Below are 23999 nucleotides of genomic sequence, written 5' to 3'. Positions count from 1 at the left end.
CTTGATAATGCTTCTTGGACGGCACAAAGTATTTCATCCTCAACAAGCCAAAACTGAACCCATGGCCTTCCGCGAGACGTTTTACTTGGCTGCAAAACAGAAGCAATGAATGAGTGCATCAATCAGTGAAAACCATGTTTTCTACAAACTGGTATCATTTCAAAGTTCTGCCATGTTTTTTGGTTCCATGCAAATGGGGTGGTGGTGGCACAGAGAAGGTGGGGAAGATGTTGGCCCGTTCTCCCTGATGGGATGGGGGAAGCTAAGCCTGTTTGATAGTCCATTCTCCCTGCCCCTCACCCTCACCTCTACCCTGACCAAGGCCCCCAACCACCCGTTCCTGGCACTAGGGGTGGACGCCAGTCTCCGGGGTGGGCGGGGTCTGGAGTAGGGGGCGGGACTGGAAGAAGCCCCCAGCCAGGACCGCGGACTGGAGCCGCGGGGGCTGATGGGGGCTCCTTCCATGGCCCGTGCGCGTGCGTGCGTCGGGGCCGCGCCTTGGCTTTTTCTGAGACGCCAGTCGGCTGGCGGCGTGTAAGGGCCGGTTGTGGCCACGACTTTCTGGCTGTGGTGCGACTACCCACGCCGGCTTCCTCCGCCCGCGACGCCCGCGGCCCCCGCGGGTCCTGGCGGAAACGAGCCCGGCTGTGACTGAACGGAGCCCCTGCTGCGAGCGGTGCCCGCAGGTATCACCGGGTCAGCGGGAGGTGAGGACGCGGGTGTGGGGAAAGGGAAATCCCGCCGGGTGGCGTCGGCTGGCTCGCAGCTGGCGCGGCGCTCCGCAGTCTCTGGGGGCCCACCTGGCGGGGGGCTCGGGAGCGGGGCGGGCGCGGGCTGCGGAAGGAAGTCAGGGCTCGGGAGAGCGGCGATCGGCAGCGTTTAGCCGGCCCCTCTTGCATTCGGTGACGGGGCTTCAGCCTCCAGGCGCTCGACCTGGGCCCAGTGGCTTCGTCAATGGGTTAGGGAATAACTGGTATTGATCCATCTCGGACAGAAGAAGGCTGCATCGATCAGCTGGAAAAGAAACTGGAGAAGACGACCTTCCAGCTTGCTTTCTTTCCTTACCGTTCCTACCAGTCCTCGAAACAGTGAAACTTCGCGGCATCTGTCTTACTTTCAGACGCTTCCTTAGCAGACTGTTTTCTGCGCCCCTTAACAGCGCCGGTTTCGACCGGTTCTTTTTACCACAAGCTGCCTCTCCGCGGTTTGGTGTGAACGACCCTGTTTGCCCAGATACTGCCGGCGCACAGCTGGCACGTGTGCAGTTTCCTCAGCGCTCTGAAGCGCTGGAACCTGTGTCACGTGGGTGGTTAACGCTCCGGATTCCTGTCACGGGCGCCCTCTGAGCCCTCCCGTCCCGCGGTCCTGGCTCCCACTCTCAGCTCTTCGTTTTCGGACTGCCACCATCGTCCTGAAGGGCGTCCTCAGTACTTCAGAGTCTAAACGCGAAGCGTTCTTGACTTCGTTAATTCCAGGGTGCGTCGCTCACAGACCGCTGAAGCTTCTCGCAGTCACAGCCATTCCTTGGACCTTCTATTATCCAGACTGTCCCTTTTGGAAATCCTCCTCAGAGATGTCCTCCTGAACATCTCTGTCCTCCTAGTACTATAATTACTGATACCGAGTGAGGTATTAATTTATATTTTAAGATATAAATTCCCAGTATATTTTCTTGCTTTTTCTCACTTTGAGTAGAATGTTTAATTCATTTCATTCTTGTTTAAATATGGTTGTAAGTCTTTGACGTTGCCTAACGGTGGAACTTAAGCTGTGCTCTATGGATTTTGATGTCCAATGTTTTTATTGGTTTTCATTTGAGTTGTACTTTGATGCAAAGTTTAAGTTTCAAATTAGTTGAGAATGTTTTTTGCTTGTGTTAAATTCTAGGTTTCATTCTGATAGTAAGTGTGGTTCGTAGCACTGGTAGATACTTTGTATTTGAGGTTTTTTGTAAGTGATATAGTAACTTTTGTAAATATTTTCATAGCTGCTGAAATAGAAACTGCATTGTCGTGTTTTACATATCACTAAGCACATTTCATGTATACCATATTATTACTTAATTTTAGTTTATGTGTTTAGGATTTAGAAAGTTGCCTTAGTCTGTCCCATTTCCTGGGGGTGGGGGAGAGTGTTGATTTCATCTTTTGTTTTCTGAGGATTTTGCAATAAATACATTCCAATTATGTTATTGGTACATTTAACAAGTCCTATTTGATTATAAGTTGTACCTTCAGTCATTTAAAGTTTCCTTTTCATCTACTTTCATGGATTTATATGCCTGCATAATTGTTTATTATTTTTTTAAGATTTTATTTATTTATGTGATAGAGAGAGAGATCACAAGTAGGCGGAGAGGCAGGCAGAGAGAGAAGGGGAAGCAGGCTCCCTGCCAAGCAGAGAGCCAGATATGGGGCTCCATACCATGGCAGGACAGGGAATCTTGACCTGTGCTGAAGGCAGAGGCTTTAACCCACTGAGCCACCCAGGCACCCCTGTTTATTATGTTTTAAATCATCCCTTTATTTTCCTCTTTCCAGTTCTTTTGTTTTGGATGTCTTTTGAGTGTTTATACAGTGAAATTATTTATCCAGTACATTTACTATTACAGTGGATATCATTGTTACTATTTCTACCTTTAATTTTTTAAGTTTCTGTGCTTCCTTGGTGTTTCATTTTATTTTTATCATTTGCCTGTGATCTTTTTTTCCTTCTTTCTCCCTTGATAGTAATTTAAAAAGTGGGCATATAGTTTATTCTTTGGTGGGACCCCATGATACCTCTGTAGCACTTTGAAACTTTTTTTTCTTTTTTCTTTTTTAATGAACTATGCTTTCCATAAGCTTAGAGAAGGTTTGTGTTGGATCTCAAAATCTTCCTTCACTTGATACTTAGTTCTGTGTCTGGTGGAGATATAATGGGAGTACTAATGAGTGTATAAATGGTGCCAATACATCTGTACAAGATGGCGAATGGAGAGAAACAGTTTTTAAGAAACTGTAGAAAACAATTTTAATTTGCTTTTCACCATAAGATTTTGTTCTCCCTTATCTCAGCATTTTGGAAGAGACTTTTAGATTTGTCTATCATATCACTAGTTCAATGAAGTATCCCTTTTTGTTCTTTACTCCTTCCAATCAAGATTGCCTGTCTCTCTTTTTTTTTTTTAAGATTTATTTACTTGATAGAGAGAGAGAGAAAGATCACAAGTAGGCAGAGAGAGGGGGAAGTAGGCTCCCCGCCAAGCAGAGAGCCCGGCGTGGGGCTTGATCCCAGAACCCTGAGATCATGACCCGAGCTGAAGGCAGAGGCTTAACCCACTGAGCCACCCAGGTGCCCCAAGATTGCCTGTCTCTTAAACCATTTTAGAATTTACCTTAATCTCATCCTGTTTTACTAAATGGCTCCCTAATTGTTTCATAAATTTACCACACATCCTTTTGAATCTCTATATATCAGGCAAGTGTCTTTTAATTTTTTTAATAAAAATTTTATTTTACAACAATTTCAGACTTAAAGAAAAATTGAGAATATAGTACAAAGTGTTTGCATATACCACATACCCATTTCCCCGATTAGTAGCAAATCAGTATGTTAATTAGATATAATTAACAGATCTAATTAACATACTGAATTAGATAACTGAAGTCCATACTTAAATCATACTTCTTTGATTTTTGCCTAATGTCCTTTTTCTGATTCAGCATCCCATCCAGGATGTCATATTACATTTAATTGTCATATCTCCTTAGGGTCGACTTTGCTGTGACAGTTTCTGAGACTTGTTTTTAATGACCTTTATAGTTTTGAGGAGTACTGGTCAGGTATACTGTAGGAAACCCATCTATTAGAATTTGTTAGAATTTCTCATGATTAGACTGGGGTTATGGCTTTTGGGAAGGCAAATCTTTCTACCACATCATCTCAGAGGGACACACTGTAACATGACCTGTCATTATTGATTTTAACTCTGATCATGTGGCTGAAGTATATTTTTTAAGTTTCTCCACTATAAATTTATTCTTTTTCCTTCTTCCCATATTTACTCTGGAAGGGATTCACTATGCAGAGCCCAATCTCAAGGGATGGAGAGTTATGCTCTTCCTCCTGGAAGGCTGAGTATCTACACAAATTATTTGGAATTCTGCATGAGAGATTGGATTGGTCTTTTTTTCCCCCCATTTATTTATTGGTTGAGTCAGTCATGTATATTAGTGTAGCTTATGGGTATTAATTTTTATAGTTTCAGTTATTGCTCATATTGTTTCAGCTTTGGCCATTGATGGCTCTTTCCTTTGGCTCCTCTTTACCTTGTACATTCCCCAGTAAGTGGTTTTTGAGCTCTTATCTATATTCAAGCACTTCAAGATGCTCCAAGCCCACCATATGTGTGTGTGTGTGTATTTTTTTTTTTTTTTTTTGAGAGAATGAGACGGCACAAGTCGGGGAGAGGGACAGAGGGAGAGGCAGAGGGAGAAGGACCCCCCCTCCTGCCAAGTCAGGAACCTGGTGTGAGATCATGACCTGAGCCAAATGCAGACACCTAACCAACTGAACCACCAAGGCACCCTCATCTTGTATATTTCTTGCTCCAGTTCTAGAATAAATCGTTTCTCCATGGAGCCATGGTTCCTTGTATTGAAGAATGGTATTAAAATCTGAGATCTGGGAGACCCTTGACCCCCTTTACCCATTCCTCCCACCTACCACTCTTCTCTAGCAACCACCAGGTTGTTCTCTGAACTTTTTTTTTTTTTTTTAAGATTTTATTTATTTATTTGACAGAGAGTGATCACAAGTAGGCAGAGAGGCAGGCAGAGAGAGAGGAGGAAGCAGGCTCCCTGCTGAGCAGAGAGCCCGATGCGGGGCTCGATCCCACAACCCTGGGATCATGACCTGAGCTGAAGGCAGAGGCTTTAACCCACTGAGCCACCCAGGTGCCCCTGTTCTCTGAACTTTTATTTTTGTTTAAGATTATACATATAAGAAAAATCATACAGTATTTTTCTTTCTCTGACTTTGTTCCACATCATAATTCCCTTAAAGTACATCATGTTGTTGCAAATGGTAAGATTTTATTCTTTTTATAGCTGAATAATATTCGTGTGTGTGTGTGTGTGTGTGTGTGTGTAAATAAATTCCTTTATCCATTCATCTATCGATGGACATTTAGGTTGTTTTCGTATCTTGGCTATTGTAAACAGTGCTGCAGTGAACATGAGGGTGTGTATATCTTTCCCACTTAGTGTTTTCATTTTCTTTGGAAAAATACCCAGAAGTGGAGTTGCTGGATATAGGGTAGTTCTATTTTACTGTTTTAAGGAACCTCCACACTATTCCAGAGTGGTTGTACCAATTGACACCGCCATCAACAGTGTACAAGGGTTCCTTTTTCTCTGTATCCTCAGCAACACTTGTTATGTCTTGTCTTTTTCATAATAATCATTCTTGCAGGTGTGGGGTGATGCCTTATTGTGGTTTTGATTTGGTTTTGCCTGATGATCAGTGATGTTGAGCATATTTTATGTATCTGTTGGCCATCTGTATGTTTTCTTTGGAAAAATGTTCAAATGTCTTTGGAAAAATATTAAAATCTTCTGCCTATTTTTAAATCAGGTTTCTTTTTTGTTATTAAGTTGTAGGAGTTCTTTATATATTTTGGATATTAATCTCTTACCAGATATGATATGCAAATATATCTGCAAATCAGTCAATGCGATACACAACATTAAGAAAACGAAAAATAAAATTACATAATTTCAATAGATGCAGAAAAATGATTTGACAAAATTCAACATCCATTTATGATTTTAAGAAACTCAATAAAATGGATATTGATAGGGTGCCTGGGTGGCTTAGTGGGTTAAGCCGCTGCCTTCGGCTCAGGTCATGATCTCAGGGTCCTGGGATCGAGTCCTGCATCGGGCTCTCTGCTCAGCAGGGAGCCTACTTCCTCCTCTCTCTCTCTGCCTGCCTCTCTGCCTACTTGTAATCTGTCTCTGTCAAATAAATAAATAAATCTTTAAAAAAAACATGGATATTGATTGCATATTATCTGCCAAGAAGTGGATGAGTGTTCTTTTAATCCCTATAATTCAATCAGAAAGGTATTTTTATATCCATGTTACAGTTGAGAAAACTCAGGTTTGGTTAGATAATTTGCTTAAATTAGTACAGCTGGTGTTTAACGTCATGTCAGTATGACTCCCAAGTATGTACTCTTAGTCACTGTGTATCCTCTATAGCAGGGTTTCTTTACTTTGGAATTACTGACACTTTGGGCTGGATAATTCTCCATTGTAGAGCACTGTCTTGTGCATTGTAAGATGTTTAGCAGGCTCCCTGGGCTTCTCTCAGTGGATGCCTATAAGAGCCCCCAGTTGTGACAGCTAAAACTGTCTCCAGACATTGTCAGATTTCCTTGGTATCAAATTGCTCATGAAAACCCCTGGCTTAGAGAAGCATGATAAAATGAACGCTGAAAATTGAATTGCATCCATACTTGGAGAATTGTAAGTTGGGTGAAAAGCTGTATCTGAACTTCCCTTAGTGTAATGACTGTTGTAATTTGACAAGCTCTTTGGGGAACAATGAGTGCTCTGTTCAGAGTTGTTAAAAGAGATGCTCAGCGGCACCTGGGTGGCTCAGTGGGTTAAAGCCTCTACCTTCAGCTCAGGTCATGATCCCAAGGTCCTGGGATCGAGTCCCACATCGGGTTTCCTCCTCTCTCTCTGCCTGCCTCTTTGCCTACTTGTGATCTCTGTCAAATAAATGAATAAAATCTTTAAAAAAAAAAAAGATACTGGCTCTTTTGGGAAGGCTTTTCAGTCCATATGCTTTTTGCACAACCTCTGTTGATCTCTTGACTTGGCTATACCCTATAAGGACTCCCACTGAAGAACAATGCCAGTTACTCTGCTAGCAAGTTGTATTTTCTCTTCAGTGGCCTTCTGAATGAATTAGTACAAAATATGGCCCGTGTAGTCTTCTGAGCCTAAATGTTCAGTTGAGCCTATAACTTCCTTAGTGAACATTGCAGACTCTCCCATAGTGAGTCCTAACAAATGAAAACTCCTAATCATTATAATCTTGGAATGTACTTTTTTTTAATTGAAGTAAAATTAGCATACAATATTAGTTTCAGGTATACAACATATTCTGCAGTTCTATACAGTGCTTAAAATGCTCACCACTATAAGTGTTGTTACCATCTGTCATCATAGGTTATTACAGTTTACTACGTATATTCTTTATGCTGTATTTCTCATCACTGTGACTAATTTTGTAACTGAAATTTATACTTCTTAATTCCCTTTATTTTTCATATCCCCCCACTCACCTCCACTCTGGCAACCACCATATTTAAGAGTCTTTTTGGTTTGTTTGTTCGTTCATTTGTTTTGGTTTTTAGATTCCACATGTAAGTGAAATTGTATGGTATTTATTTTTCTCTCTTATTTCACTTAGCGTAATATCCTCTAGATCCATCCATGTTGTTGCACACAGCAAGATCTCATCCTTTTTTTTTATGGCTGAGTGATATCCCATTGTATATGTATACTACCTCTTCTTTATCCATTCATGTTGGGTTGCTTTCATATCTTAGCTATTGTAAATAATTCAATAAACATAGGGGTACATATATCTTTTTAAATTACTGTCTTCATTTTGTTCAGTGAAATACCCAGTGGTGAAATTACTGGATCATGTCCTATTTCTGTTTTTAATTTTTTGACAAACCTCTGTATTGTTTTCCACAGTGGTTGCACCAGTTGACATTCCCACCAGCAGTATACAAGATTCCTTTTTCTCCACATTCTTACCAACACTTATTATTTCTTGTCTTTTTGATACATTTTATGACAGGTCTGAAATGATAGCTCATTGTGGTTTTGATTTGCATTTCCTGATGATTGGTGATGTTGAGCATCTTTTCATGTAGCTATCAGCCATTCATATATCTTCTTTGGGAAAATGTCTATTCAGGTCCTCTGCCCATTTTTTTTATTGAATTTGTGTGTGTTTGTGTTTCAAGTTGTATATATTCTTTATATATTTTGGATATTAACTGCCTATCAGATATGTGATTTTCAAATATATTCTCCCATTCAGTAGGTTGCCTTTTTGTTTTGTTGATGGTTTCCTTTACCATGCAAAATTTTTTATTTTGATGTAGTCTCAATAGTTTATTTTTGTGTTTGTTTTTCTTAGCAACATAAATGTGTTGCTAAGGTCTCGGACATGTTGCTAATGTCCGAGAAACTACTGCCTTTATTTCTGTTATGAGTTTTATGGTTTCTGGTCTCTTATTTTATTTATTTTATCATTTTGAGATTATTTTTGTATATGGTGTAAGAAAGTGGTCCAGTTTCATTCTTTTGCATGTAGCTGTCCAGTTTTCCAGCACCATTTATTGCAGAGGCTGTCCTTTCCCCATGCTTGCCTCACTTATCATAGATTAATTAACCATATAGGTATGGAGTTTTTTCCTGGCTCTCTAACCATTTCTTTTTTTTGTTTTGTTTTGTTTTTTAGATTTATTTATTTATTTATTTGACAGACAGAAATCATAAGTAGGCAGAGAGGCAGGCAGAGAGAGGAAGGGAAGCAGGCTCCCCACTGAGTAGAGAGCCCAATGAGGGGCTTCATCCCAGGACCCCGGGATTATGACCTGAGCAGAAGGCAGAGGCTTTAACCAACTGAGCCACCCAGGCGCCCCTCTTTAACCATTTCTGTGTCATTGAAATGTACATTTAGATTTTTCTCTGGCAATGAAATGATTCATATTTATTCTCTTACTTTTTTTAAATAATTGTTTAACTTAATTTTTAGTGGTATTCCAATTTTATTCATTTTATATAATCTTATTGATATTTTAGTGAGAATTTGTTTTTTAGGCATCACTAGTGTAAAGCCTTAATAACTTGAATATCCTTCTGAAGATGTGTTTTGCTTAGTTTTAAAGCAAAAATGTGTTGGAGCACATAGGTGGCTCTGTTAGTTAAGTGTCTGCCTTTGGCTCAGGTCATGATCCCAGGGTCCTGGGATCCAGCTCCATGTTGGGCTCCCTGATCAGCGGAGCGTCTACTTCTCCCTCTCCCTCCCGCTTCCTCTGCTTGTGTTCTCTCTCTTTCTCTCTATTAAATAGACAAATAAAATTTAAAAAAAAAAAAAAAAGCAAAAATATGTTGTCACCTGGTGCAGGAAAAACCTAATTGCAATTAAATTATGAGGTTTGTTTCAAAAGGACTGTTTCATTTATCACTTTTTGTGTGATGTTTGTGTTTTCCGACTTTTTGGTGGGTGATAAGGGGAAAGAGATAGTATATTTTCTTGTTATAAAAATGGGAAACAAGGGGCACCTGTGTGGCTTGGTGGGTTAAGCCTCTGCCTTTGGCTCTGGTTGTGATCTCAGGATCCTGGGATTGGGCCCACATGGGGCTCTCTGCTCGGCAGGGAGCCTGCTTTTCCCTTCCCTTCTGCCTGCCTCTCTGTCTACTTGTGATCTCTCTCTGTGTGTCAAAAAAATAGATAAAATCTTTTTTAAAAATGGGAAACAAGAATGGAATGATAACTTATAATATTTATTATATAATTTTAAGAATATTATTTGTATTATAATATCTTTTAACACTATGCTAATATGTGTTCATTAAATATAGGTCATATTGGTGTCTTTTTTCATTCTCTCAGGTACCTGATTATTGGCTGAAGCTCCTGGAATTTTTCTCTTATTGAGATAGAACTTGGCTGAAATCACATTGCACATATATTGTACACAAATGCTTAGCCCAAGCCCAAAAATTACTAGAATCCTCCAGTTAGACAAATTCAAACTACAGTGGGAGTTCTGTCTAGGAAGATGCAGCCTCTGAACAAGTTGATGGCTATCTCAAAACCTCAAAACCTGATTCAACGTGAACAAAGTGAAGTCCTGAAAGCAGAAGTGTCCTGGCAGCAGGAATCCATTCCAGTCATGGAAACATACAACTCTGAGGCCTCTCGTCAAAAGTTCAGACATTTCCAGTATTTGGCAGTGTCTGGGCCTCATGAAGCCCTGAGTCAACTCTGGGAGTTCTGTCTTCAGTGGCTGAGACCAGACGTTCATACAAAGCAGCAGATCCTAGAGCTGTTGGTGCTAGAACAGTTTCTGACAATTCTCCCTGAAGACCTCAGGACTTGGGTGAATTTACAGCATCCAAAGAACAGCAAAGAAGTGGTGTCCCTCATAGAGGAAGTGATTGAAATGCTTAAAGATGAAGGTGAGAATGTAGAAAATTGGCAATAGAATTATTACTATTATTGACCCTTATGTGAAATAAAAAAAAAAAGGAAAAATTAGCTTGTACATACAGAGAACAGATTGGTTGCCGGAGGTGAAGGATGGGCAAAATGGGTGGAGGGTCACAAGTATAGAAACTTCCAGGTATAAAATAAATAAGTCATGGGGATGTAATGTACAGGATAGTGACTATAGTCAATAATACTGTATTGCATATTTGAAATTTGTTAAGACATTAGATCTTAAGGGGCACCTGGGTGGCTCAGTGGGTTAAAGCCTCTGCCTTCAGCTCAGATCATGATTCCAGGGCCCTGGGATCGAGCCCCGCATCAGGCTCTCTGCTCCGAGGGGAGCCTGCTTCCTTCTCTCTCTGCCAGCCTCTCTGCCTACTTGTGATCCCTGTCTGTCAAATAAGTAAACAAATTTTTTTTTTAAGATTTTGTTTATTTGACAGACAGAGATCACAAGTAGGCAGAGAGGCAAGCAGAGAGAGAGGGGGGAAGCAGGCTTCCCGCTGAGCAGAGAGCCCAATGCGGGGCTCCATCCCAGAGCCCTGGGATCACGACCTGAGCCGAAGGCAGAGGCTTTAGCCCACTGAGCCACCCAGGCGCCCCAAATAAACAAAATCTTAAAAAAAAAAAAAAAAAATTAGATCTTAAGAGCACTCATTACAAAAAAATAATTTTTGTAACTATATGTGGTGACAGATGTTAACATAGTTACTTTGGTGATCATTTTGTAATATACATTAAATATTGAATCATTATGTTGTTCACCTGAAGCTAATAGAGTTGACCCATGAACAACATGGTTTTAAACTGTGTGGGTCCAATTATACATGGGTGTTTTTCAATAAAAATCAGCCATGCCCACTGATTTACTTTTAGTCTACAGTTGATTTCATGCCATGAGCAGAGTTGATTGGCTATAGCAGAGACTATATTGCCTGCAAAACCCAGAATAGTTGCTATCTGGATCTTCACAGAAATTGTGAAATTATCAGCGTCTTGTTTAAGGGATAGACCTGATGACCCTGAAAACAGGAAAATGAGTTGAGATAGATGAGGTGTTAAAGAATGTGGGAGTATTGGGAAAACAGGAATTTGAACCTGAAGGAATTATGGGCTGCATATAAGATGTGAGTAGGGGTAAGATTTGATGTAAATGTGCATGTTCTGCCACACATGAATAGGGCACAAATAGCAGATGTTATGGGAGGGGATTTATACAGTAGTTATGTGGCATGTTGAATTTGAGATCTCTATAGGTTTGGAAATTTACAGGTATGAATAGAAGTAGGAAAAATACATATCGTTAGGGAGCATCAGTATTTAAGGTCTGTCATAGATCTAACTGCCCATTACAGGAAATACAGAGGATGGAGGAACATGTTAAATCATATCATGGGAATGCCATTAGTAAAATCTAAACTCTGGGAAACTGTAAGATAATCTAGTTTCTAAAACAATGATTTGATTTATTTATTTTTTAAAGATTTATTTATCTGACAGAGAGAGACACGGTAAGAGAGGGAACAGAAGCAGGGGGCATGGGAGAGGGAGAACCAGGCTGCGTGCCAAGCAGGGAGCCTGATGTGGGGCTCGATCCCAGAACCCTGGGATCATGACCTGAGCCGAAGGCAGACGCTTAAATGACTGAGCCACCCAGGCGCCCCTAATTTTATTTTTTTAAAGATTTTGCTTATTTAGAGAGAGCACACATGCGCAAGCAGGCAGAAAGGAAGAGAGAATCTCCAGCAGAGTCCATACTGAGCAGGAGCCCAACATGGGGCTCCATCTCATGAGCCCAACATGAGCCTGGGGTCATGACCTGAGCCAGAACCAAAGGTTGGACGTTTAACCAGATGAGCCACCCAGGCACCTCTCTACAACAAAATAATTTTAAGGGGAAGTTGTGATATGGACAAGAGATTTAGAAATTAAATGTAAAAGATGTGTAACAAATCAAGAGAGTGTGTGAACCTTATAAGTCATGAGGCAGTTGATTGGATATTTGACAAGGAATTATTGGCTGAGGAGAGTGATGATATTATTGCTTTATTTAGTCCTTATTTGAAAAAGAAATAAAAGATTAAACAGAAGAAGAAAAACCAGGTAAGCAGGCTAGAAAACATAATCTGGGACATTAGAGAACCAGGAAATGTTAGCATCTTGAGCTAGGAAAAGAGAAGTATTCAAGAAGGGAGTGTCAGCACTGGTATGACAAAAAGGTTCCCCTATTACGATGAGTTTTGAGGGTGCCTGGGTGGCTCAGTTGGTTAAGTGACTGCTTTGAGCTCAGTTCATGATCCTGGAGTCCCAGTATCAAGTCCCACAACATGCTCCCTGCTGGGCAGGTAGTCTCCTCCCTCTGACCCTCCCTCTTCTCATGCTCTCTCTCTCTCTTTCTCTCTCAAATAAATAAATAAAATATTTTCTAAAAAAGCTTTAAAAAGATGAGTATTGAAAGCAATTTAATGAAATTGTTGATTATGAAGTAATTGTTAAGCTTTAGAACAGTTTCAGAGAAGGAGTTGAGGTGGTGCTTGGTAGTTAGTTATATTAGTTTTCTATTGCTGCCATAACAAATGACCACAAAGTTAGTGAATGTATTATTCTACAGGTCTGTAGATCAGTAGTCCAGAATGGCTCTCCCTGAACAAAAATCAAGGCATCAATAGGACTGCATTCCTTTTTGGACCTCATGATTCCTTTCACCCCTCTTCAAAGCTTGCAATGGTGAGCCATGTGCTTTCCACAGTGCTTCCTCTTACTCTCCATTCTGTTGTCACAGTACATGCACTTGCTCAGTAGAGAGCATGGTTGCTTTCTCTCCCTCTCTCACTTACCCTGACCAAAGCTGGGAAACCTGTTTTTTAGGATTCATGTGATTAGATTGTGATCACCCAAATAATAAAGGGTGATTCCTCATCTCTCAAGGTCCTTAACTTTAATCATATCTGCTGAATCCCTTTTGCCAGTGTATCCAAGGATTAGGGGTGTGTATCTCTGGGGTCTTTTATTCTCCCTATCACATACATACTCCCCACCACCACCACCACCAAAAAGAGATGGATGCGAAGGTGTGAATGTGATAATGATTATAGACTATTCTTGAAGTCTGGTTGAGAAGGAAAGGAGAGGTTGCCAGGTAATAGAGGAGTGAAGAAGGTTTTTAATTTGTTTTACCTGTCTTGGCTCTCTAAAGAACCCACCCAAAGGGCTTTCCCTTGTTTTATCTGAGTCAGAACTCTCCCAGGGCAGAAGTGGCCACCTGGGCAGCATTTGTCAAAGCATTTAATGGGAAATGTATTAGCCTCTCCCACCTAAGATAGTGAACACAAAAAGATTGGGAGGAAAGGCTGAGAGGTATGAGATGCTTTGGGGAATAAGGTTTTTGAAAAGTTCTTACATACTCCTAGAGATGTAGAAGGCAGGGTACATGTTTAGGAGGACCTGATAAGGCCTTACTTAACTCTCACCTCTGGCTGACCTTCAAGCTTTGCGTAAACAGAAACTAAAGACTAAGATAATGTTGAAAAATTATCTGGCTAAGTGTTGAAGGCAAGTCTCAACACCTGCAGCCCATCTGCAAAGACTAGGAAATGACTTTTGTTTGTGGTTGTTTTGTTTTGTTCTGTTCTGTTTTGATTCCAGGTAGCTGACCACTAAGCTAAGGGAACAGACTTAAGTGGGTACACACAACCAAGAATATAGATGTTACAAATCAGTTAAAAAAAGTAAGTCAGTGATGAACAAGAATTAAAACAGTCAGGCCCACAGAAATTGACAAAAATGAGGGAGAAATAGATCAAGAATAATCTGGAGACTTAAGCACCCCACTTTCATTAGTGGATAGAACAGGAAGAGAGACGAAAAAGGAAACAGAAGACTTTAACTACTCTATAACCAAGTTAGACCTAACAAATATATAAGCACTCTACCCAACAACAGTAGAATGTATATTCTTTTCAAATGCACATGGAATATTTTCCAGGGTAGACCAAATGTTAGGCAAAAAAGTGACAATTAATTTAAACATTTAAATCATACAAAGTATCTTTTTTGACCACAAGAGAATGAAATTAGAAATCAATAATAGAAGGAACTCTAAAGGGACGCCTGAGTGGCTCAGTTGGTTAAGGGTCTGCCTTTGGCTCAGGTCATGATCCCAGAGTCCTAGAATGGAGCTTCACATTGGGCTCCCTGTTCAGTGGGGAGCCTGCTTCTCCCTCTGCTTCTGCTTCTCCCCCTGCTTGTGGACTCTTGCACTCTATCTCTGTCAAATAAATAAAGTATTTTTTTTTAAAAAGAAGGAAATCTGGAAAATTCATAAATATGTAGAAATTTTAAAAAAGATTAGGCAGAGATAAATGAAATAGAGGATAGAAAAACAACAGGATCAATGAAACAAAGTGGGTCATTTGAAAAAATAAAATTGACAAAGACTTAACTACACCGACCAAGAAAAAAAAAAAGACTTCCTACTTATTGATGATGAGTTTTAACCTAATGCCAAAGCCAGGCGAAGACCTCACAAGAAAAGAAAACCAGCAAGCGACATCCAGCAGCATATTAAGAGGATAATACACCATGACCAAATGGGATTTTTCCCAGGAATACAGGATGGTTCAACATATGAAAATAAATATTATACATTCTAATCGGGGAAAATCACAAGGTCCTCTTTTTTATTTTTTTTAAATAAGATTTTATTTATTAGAGAGAGTGCATGCGTGCCCAAGTTGGGGAGAGGGGCAGAGGGAGAGGCTGAGGGAGAAGCAGACTCCCCGCTAAGCAAGGAGCCTGTTGTGGGACTCAGTCCCAGGACCCCGAGATCATGACCTGGGCTGAAGGTAGACACTTAACAGACTGAGTCACCCAGGTACCCACAAGGTCCTCTTGATACAGAAAAAGCATTTGACAGAATCCAATGCCCTTTCATGATAAAAGCACTTACATACTAGGATTAGAAGGAAATTGCTTTTACCGGATAAAGGGCATCTATGAAAAATCTATAGGAAGCATCTTACCTAATGGTTAAAGACTGAAAGCTTTGCCCTTAGAATAAGAAGCAAGACAAGGATGCCCACTCTGGCCACTTCTGTTCAACATTATACTGGAGGTACTAGCTAGTACAACTAAAAAATATCCTAATTGGAAAGGAAGAAGTAAAGCTATCTTTACTGTCATGTGATCTGTTCTTAGGCAGTTTATCCCTGAACAACATGGGTTTAAAATGCCTAGGTCACTTTTATATGATTTTTTTTTTTTTAAGATTTCATAGCAAAAGCCATAAGGCATTTATTTACAACTGCCTATCCCAGTATCCACAGGTCGAAAAGAAGACGACTGGTTCAGAGTTCACACCTACTGCCGTTTGAGTACCCAAAGAAACCTGCAGAGCCCATCAGCAGCCCTTGATATCCCTGAAACTGGGTTACCTATCTGTTTTTTTATTCATTAAAAAATAATTTAAAAATAATAATTTTAAAAAGACAGCCTGGCTCCCCTCACATTTAATTCTAAACATTCTCTGGTGGGCTCTATTTCTATGGCTTTGATTATTGTCTATTAAACTTGTCTATTAAACACATGTACTCTCTCTAATAAATAATATTGTCTATTAAACTGTGTTCATGTATTGGGTGACTTAATGTTGTTAAGATGATAATACTCCAGGGGCACCTGGGTGGCTTAGTGGGTTAGAGCATCTTCCTTTGGCTCAGGTCATGATCCCAGGGTCCTGGGATCGAGCCCCATGTCAGGCTCTTTGCTCAGCGGGGAGCCTGCTTCCCGCTTTCTTTCTGCCTGCCTCTCTCTGTCTGTCAAATAAATAAATAAAATCTTAAAAAAAAAAAAAAAAGATGATAATACTCCATAAAGCACTCTGCAGGTTCGAATGCAATTCATAGCAAAACTCCAGTTACCTTTTTTTGTAGAAACAGACAAGCTGGTCCTAAAGTTCATATGAAAATACAAAGGACTCCAAATACTCACAACAGCCTTGACAAAGAATAAAAGTTAAGGATGCATACTTTCAATGTCAAAACTTACTGCAAAGCTGTAGACTTTAGTTAGGACAGAATTCAAGTTATTTTTTGGAATCTGCTACAACCACAGATGAAGCCTCAAAATATTAGTTTGGCCTTCTTCACCCTGATCCAATATTTCTCAACCTCTGGTAGAGTATCAGAATCATTTTTAGAGTTTTTAAAAACTGTAATATCTGAGCCCCACTGTTGGAGATTCTGATTGCTGGTAGGGCCTGACATCGTTATTTTTCCAAAGCTCTGAAGATGATTCCTATGAAGAGCATGTTAGAACTACTACTACTATAATCATTAGATGTTTCTCCAGGACAAATCTTGTCTCCTTGTTTTCTTTCATCTTTCTCAGAGCTATCCTGCAAGGATTCTGTCCTCCAGAAGGGGAGCATCAAGGAGAAAATGGAATATGACTCACTAACTGGCGATTCCCAGGTGAATTCATATCCTACTCTTTACTGAAATGATCTTTTTCCTTTTCAGCTTTTGAGCTTTTGCTAAATGTAGTCCATCTAAGGATGTAAGACTGTTATTTCTCCCATAGGACATTGGATCTGTTTTATTTTAGTTAATGATACACTCTGGAAAATATTTAATCCTTGTATTTTTCTGTGCATCTGTTCCCTCTAGCTTAATAGACAATAATCAAAGCCATAGAAATAGAACCCACCAGAGAATGTTTAGAATTAAATGTGAGGGGAGCCAAGGGCAGAGTCCTGAGTAATGTCATTGAATAGGCAGGAGCAGGAGAAATCCCAAAGGATACTAAAATAAAAGCATCAAAGTGGTAGAGGAAAACCAGGAAGATACGATATCACTGAAAGCCAAGGAGGAGAATTTTGCAAGGATAAAACCTTTAAAAAAATCAGGAAAATCCAGCCTGAGTGGTACTTATTCCCTTACTATCATGAAGATACTAATAGAAGTGAGGTTGAGGGAAGAAGGTGAGGAAGTGGGCAAACTAATGTAGATTATTTTCTCACATCATCTGATGTTGTGGAGTCATCTGGCTCTGAGGCATAGGGAGGGAAGAGATTTGTGTATTTCACTGTGACTGAAGGTGCCCGTTATGACAAGCTCGGGAATGCTAGAGAGGGAAGTGCAACAGGTGATGGTGTGAAGGCCCTCATGAGAAATACCTATGCAGGGTCTGATATACCACTGCTAAGGGCCAGGAATATGATGGTAAATGAAAGGAAATCCTTTGTGGAAATGAGTCGAGGCAGACAGGCACACCCAGGGAAGTAAGATAATTGCAGATAGTAATAATTATTACAAAGAAAAGAAACAGTGCAGTAGAGACTGATGAGGAGGGTGGCTACTTCATCTTGGGTAGTCTGGAAAGGACAGGCTGACCGGCCTGGGAAGGAGTTAGCAGGCTGCCTTTCTCAGTTAGAGAAAATGCCCTACCTCTTCTGCTAGCAGAGTCTCCATCTTCATTACAAATTCCCCTCATATCTATCCGAAACTCTTTTTGTTCTGAACTCCTTCTATGGCAGGTATTTTTACTCGATAATAATATTTTGTTCCAGATTTTTGCAACTTTTTTTTTTCTCAACCAAAATAAAAGTTAATTGAGGGTTAGGACTGCACTTGATTTCCTTCTGTAGCCCTCACAGAATACCAAATTGAACTTGATTTTCATTACTTAGAACCCCAAATATTTGTCAGTTTCTTACATATTCTGATGATCTACCCTATTCTTTCCTAATTCATTTCTCCTCTGGTAATATTTTTGGGAGTGACCTTTGGTTACAAAGGAATTTAATGTTTTAGGAACCAGTAACATTCAAAGATGTGATTGTGGAATTCAACGAGGAAGAGTGGGGACAACTGGACCCTGCTATAAAGACTCTGCACAGGGATGTGATGCTGGAGAACTATAGGAACCTGAATTCGTTGTATCAAGGTGGTTTCTGTGTATTTACCTCCTCTGCCTGTCAGTAGTTTCTTTATCTGCTGCTAAAAACCAGAGGACGACTGCAGTGGTTAAGGGTACTTGGGTTTGGGTTTAGGTTTCCTAATATCCTTTGGGCATAATAACACGTTTTCCTGTTGTGTATCTGAGTGGAAGTCCTTCCTAATGGAAATCTAGACATTCACAAATCTGTGGTGACTGCTAGCCTTTCAGAGGCTCTTAGACTACAGAGGAATGGAATCTCTTCCCTTTAAAAATGGCTGAAGTGTCTGTTTTGTTGTGTTTTTCATTTTCCCCATGAACAGAACATCTATTTTCCAAGCCAGTTGAGATCTCCAAGTTGGAGAGTAAGGAAAGAAGATGGACAGTGGAGCACAAAATCCCAAGCACATCTGTTTTGGGTAAGAACCAGGCAGATACAAGGCAGCTGTAAGAAGCTTCTGTTTGTCAAATACACAGTGTACTGTTAACAGCCTTAGAGTAAGAGTCAGGGAGATGACAACAAAACCGCCCAGGCTTTGAAGGGGAGAAGTCACCATTGCCTTTAATTCACAGATTCTTTTCCTTTGGTGGATAGGCAAAAAAGAATGTTGCAGGTGAGGAACACACACGCATTTAAAGCTGTGTGGTCCAGAGCAACCTACCTGCCAGTCTCCTCATCTGTAACGTGCAGTTAATTACAGTACTTACCTCCACGTTCCTGTGAGGCTTAAGTGAGTCTTATGGGTAGCACAATTAGAACAGTGCCTAGCACGTGGTAAGTGCTATGTAAACAAACATTAGCTAACCCTACAGGAAATCATATTCTTTCTTTTAAAGAAAACAGAATGTTCTGCTTTATACTAGAGTGACTTTAGTAATCTTCCATTTTTCCTTCATTTACTATAGAACTTCTTGTGCCCTAAATTTCTACCTTCATGTAATCTCTTAATTCTTACTTTTTGTTTGTGGGAGATTTTGATTTTTGTATGCTTAATGTAAATTTTAGTACATGTAGAAAAGTTTAAAGAGGAGTAGAGCTCACCCCATTACCTCACTCCCCAGAGCTGTGCAGTATTAACATTTTGATTTATTTTCTTAGACTTTTTACTTTGTGATGATGTGTCTCTGTGGGTTGTGAAGTTTGGTTTTTTGCATTGGGATCATCAGGGATATGTGACTTTATATTCTGCTCTTCTCACCTAATATGATACCATGGGGAATTACCTGTGTCACTAAATAGTCTGTGAAAGCATGGTTTCTAATTCACATGTAATGTTCTATCATATACATGTATTATAATATATTTAACTATTCCCCCTAGCTGTTGGACATTCAGATTGTTGCCAAGTTTTGGGGCACATCTGATAAGTCTCTTAGGATATACATATTACAAAAGAAACTCCAGCATCAAGGGGCATGAATTTATTTAAGTCCTGTTACATTGTGCTGTATTTTCTGTAGAAAGGTTATACCAATCTGTACTGTCACTAATAATGTATTATCTATTTATTATTATTACCCTAGCACCCTCTTGTTAACCTAAAATCTTTATTGATTTGAAAGGCAAATTATTCAGTTTCTTCCTTTCTAAGGTAAATTTCCCTGCCCCCCCTTTTCTTTTGGACCCCATTTCTTGCTGCCTTCTTTCACTTACATTTTTACTATTTCTACTTCATCCTCACATTAGCTTTTCAACATTTTTAAATCATTACATTTGAAAATTTTTTCTCTCAACCTGTTACTCTATTTTTCACCTCTTTATAGCCAGTCTTCTCAAAATATTTTGTACTTTTCTCATTTCCTCACCCTCTGTTCCTCACCCCATTCAAGTTTAGTGCTTATTCTACATCTCCGTCTGAAACAGTCCTTACTAAAGGTCATAGAAGACTTTCTTATAGCTAACTCCAGTGATATTTTTTTATTCCTTATCTTACATTACCTGCTCCTCGCTCTTAAAAACACTCATAGGTTCTTACAATGCTTCTGATTTTCCTCCTCTCTTTCTGGCCTTTCTTTCTCTGTCTGGTGGAGACTTCTCTTTATCTAACTCTAATTTCAGAGTTTCTCGACATATGGTCTCATTTTGTCATCTTTTCTTAGTCTGTGTTTTCTTCTCTAGGTTATCACATTCACAACTGCAGCTTCACTTACCACACACATGGAGGCGACTTACAAATTTGTGTCCCCAGCCCAGGCTTCCTTTCTGAATTGAAAAATCTGCAGACACATGACATTTCTCTTGGATATCTTCTTTTTTTTAAAGATTTTATTTATTTATTTGACAGAGAGAGAGATTGCAGAGAGGCAGGCAGAGAAAGAGAGAGGAGGAAGCAGGCTCACCATTGAGCAGAGAGTCTGATGCAGGGCTTGATCCCAGGACCCTGAGATCATGACCTGAGCCGAAGGCAGAGGCCTAACGCACTGAGCCACCCAGGTGCCCTCTCTTGGATATCTTAAAGATGACTCCAGTTCTATAAAACCAAAGTCATAACTTTTTGTTTTCCAGTCTTCTTCCATTGTTCCCTGAGCAAATGGCACTGCCATCCATCCAGTTACACAAGTATAGTGATTATCCTTCACACAACTTTATCTCCTCACCTCTCTAATACTTGGTTTTATCTCTCTAAATATCCTTTGAATGTCTCCACTTCTCTTCATCTGTAGTGCCACAACCCTAGTCCTTGTACCATCACCATCTCTCATCTCAACTATCCTTGCAGTCTCTCAATTCATCATACAGGAAGATCTTGCCATGCCTCTTTGCTCTTTTCCCCCAACTCTAGTGTTTGAGCCACATTGCAGTCAGAGAGATCAAGTTCTGTCATATGCTTGCTTAAATCACTGTGCTGACTGCAGTTTTGCCTGCTTCAGAACACAGTAGTCCCCACCTGTTTCTCCAGCTACGCCTCACCCTGCATCCTCCCCTCACTCTTTGCACCCAGACCATACTGCTCTGCTTTCAGTCAGCATCAAATATATGTTAGCATCTACTGCGTCCTCAGCACTCTGATAGTTGTTGGAGGACTGCAGAGAAAAGAATTCCACAGGACATACATTCCAGATGTCCCTCAAGTGGGGCTTGCCCTCCATCTCAGGGTTTCTGTTCATGCAGTGTCCTTACATAAAATGCTCTTTCTGTTGTTTGCCTAGTTGACTCCTTGTCTTTCTTCAGATCTCAGATACACATTTCCTCAGGGAAGCCTGTCTTGGTTCGTTTTTTTTCTGTTATATACTCCTATAAGACCATAATCATCTCTTTTTAGCATTTGTCACAATTATATTTTACTTTTATCTATATAGGTCTTTGTCTCCCACATTAGGCTTTATGTTCCCTGAAGGTAGAGACCGTGTCTCTCTCTCTCTCTTTTTTTTTTTTTTTTTAAAGATTTTATTTATTTGAGAGAGAATGAGTAAGAGAGAACATGAGAGAGGAGAAGGTCAGAGGGAGAAACAAACTGCCCAAGGAGCTGAGAGCCCAATGCGGGACTCAGTCCTGGAAGTCCGGGATCATGACCCGAGCCGAAGGCAGTCGCTCAACCAACTGAGCCACCCAGGCACCGGAGACATGTGTCTTTTTGCCCTACCTTTATATCTGTAGGAACTAAAGGGAAAAACTGGTATGATTATGAGAAAGGTAAAATTAGTTTATTTATTTTGGTCATTTTCAGTGAATGGCTTTTTGTCCTCTATCTATTAAGACTTTGGAGGTTTTTAGGTAAGATCTCATGGAAATACCCACTGTTGATCACAGTTATGGCAAATGAAATATTGCTGAGTTTTTTTATTATTTTTTTATGGTGTCTGCCAAACATATTTTTAAATTTATGTTATCACATATATTCCCCCTACCCCTCTGTGCTTTATATCTCTTATTTTTAGGCATAAGAATTTTTCCATCCCCAAATTAGAAATATATTTCCTGATTTTATTCTGATTTCATCTATTTCATCCTTTAAATATAATACTTCAATCAATCTGGAATTTACCTTGGTAAATGTAGTTTATTTTCCAAAACAGTTAATGGACTACAGTGAATTAAAGATGGCTCTAGAATCTTTGTCACTCTTTCCATCAAGATGCAACCTTTGTATTCCTGAAACTAATGTCATATTGTGTGTCAACTATACTTCGGTTAGAGGGGAAAAAAAGGATACAGATTTTGTTTCCCCACCCTTTGAATTAAATTTTGTTTAATCAATACAGTGCAGCAGAGGGGACACTGCTGGTTCCAAGTCTAGCCTGTAATAGGATTTGTAGTTGCCACCTCTTTCTCTTGGAGTTAGCACCCACTACTTCAGCTAGCTTGACATTGCTCTTTGTGAGAAGCCCAGCATAGCCACATGGAATGTACATACGTGCACACACACTTAAAGGCTCATCAGATGATCAGAGGCACATCTAGATTTAAGTGCTAATGATCCAAGTTTAATTATAAACAGTTTAAGGTAAATTTGGATAAAGAATATAAAACCAAATTATGGACAGCTTAATTAAGTAGTCAGAACCTTAAAAAGAGAATCCTGTGGATTTTAATCTGTAAAAAAGTCATTGGAATGATTTGAGAATTTGGGGGAAACACTGAGATAGGTCAAAGAAAGGCAGAGGTGGTTTGGCATGGGCTGGTCTCCAGATACCCAGGATTGGGATGATAGGCTAAGGTTTAAAGTGTTCATTTTTGTTTCAGATTAGAGACAAGAACAAAGTCTTATAGGTAAAGCATAGTTTGTGATTTTGGGATTAATAGGAATAAGACATTTACTCAAAATCTATTAAGCACAAAAGGCAAACAAATCATGGGTGTAAAGATAAACAGTAGTGTTTCCTCTAAAATCAATAGATGAGGGTGTTGCTATAATTATTTTATGTTGACCTGAAAGACATAACTAATGAATTTTTTTAAAATGAGAAATTTAATTAGTAGAAAAGAGGGAAAGGGGCTATTATTTGTAAATGGTAACTTTCTACTTAGAAAATCCAAGAAACTCATTGTGAAAACTATTACATCTGTTAAGAGTTTTGTAAGGTGGCCAGATATAAAATAAAAATATTGGTAGCTTTCCTATATGTTAGAACTAAGTGATTTGAAAATAAAAAATATATGAAGGTGATTTTTAAAATAGGAGTAATGAAGTTATGTGCTATAGAAGTATGAGAACATCAAAGATTTGCTTAGAGAAATACATTTAGGAATTTTGCCATTCAGTAAATACTGCCAGAATAGCTTCTGTTTCAGTTACCTGTTTTTTCTAACAAATTGCCCCAAAATTTACTGATGGGAAATAGCAATCATTTTATTAAGTCTCACAGTTTTGTGAGTTGACTTAGGAGTTCTCAGGATCCACATGATGTTGGCTGAGGATACAGTGTTGTGCTGGGATGGAATGGTCAAGATGGCTCATCACATGGGTAGAAGTTGATGCTGGCTGTCACTGGGAACTTCAGCCCTGTGGACCAGAGCACCTCCATGTGGCCTCTCCTTGAGGCATGGGTTTCTCATAGCATGCCAGCCAAGTTTTGGGTATTTCCTGAGAGGAACTGAAAATTGTCAGTCTCCCCAAAGGCCAAGCCCAGAAGTGGCGTGGTATCACTTCTACCATATTCTGTTGGCTAAGCAGTCACAGGAGTAGCCCATTCTCAAGGGGAAGAAAAATAAACTCCACTTCTCTATGGGAGGGTGTCAAAGAATCTGCATGTATTTTTTTTTCATTTATTTATTTTCAGCATAACAGTATCATTATTTTTTCACCCCACCCAGTGCTCCATGCAATCCG

General features: G+C 39.8%; 1 protein-coding gene across 1 annotated transcript in view; it reads left to right on the top strand.

Annotated features, from left to right (window-relative positions):
- Positions 1–460: 460 nt before the first annotated feature.
- Positions 461–23999, top strand: part of ZNF215 (zinc finger protein 215) — a 27807-nt gene continuing 4268 nt past the window's right edge. Inside the window, exons 1-5 of the mRNA XM_059389191.1 lie at positions 461–686; positions 9694–10262; positions 16681–16763; positions 18105–18237; positions 18552–18647. Of these exons, the coding sequence (XP_059245174.1) occupies positions 9863–10262; positions 16681–16763; positions 18105–18237; positions 18552–18647 (712 nt within the window). The 5' untranslated portion in view covers positions 461–686; positions 9694–9862. The remainder of the gene's footprint in view (positions 687–9693; positions 10263–16680; positions 16764–18104; positions 18238–18551; positions 18648–23999) is intronic.

This window comes from Mustela nigripes, chromosome 1 (assembly GCF_022355385.1).
Source record: "Mustela nigripes isolate SB6536 chromosome 1, MUSNIG.SB6536, whole genome shotgun sequence".
In the NCBI taxonomy this organism is placed as follows: Eukaryota; Metazoa; Chordata; class Mammalia; order Carnivora; family Mustelidae; genus Mustela; species Mustela nigripes.
This window is presented reverse-complemented; position numbering and strand designations above follow the sequence as displayed.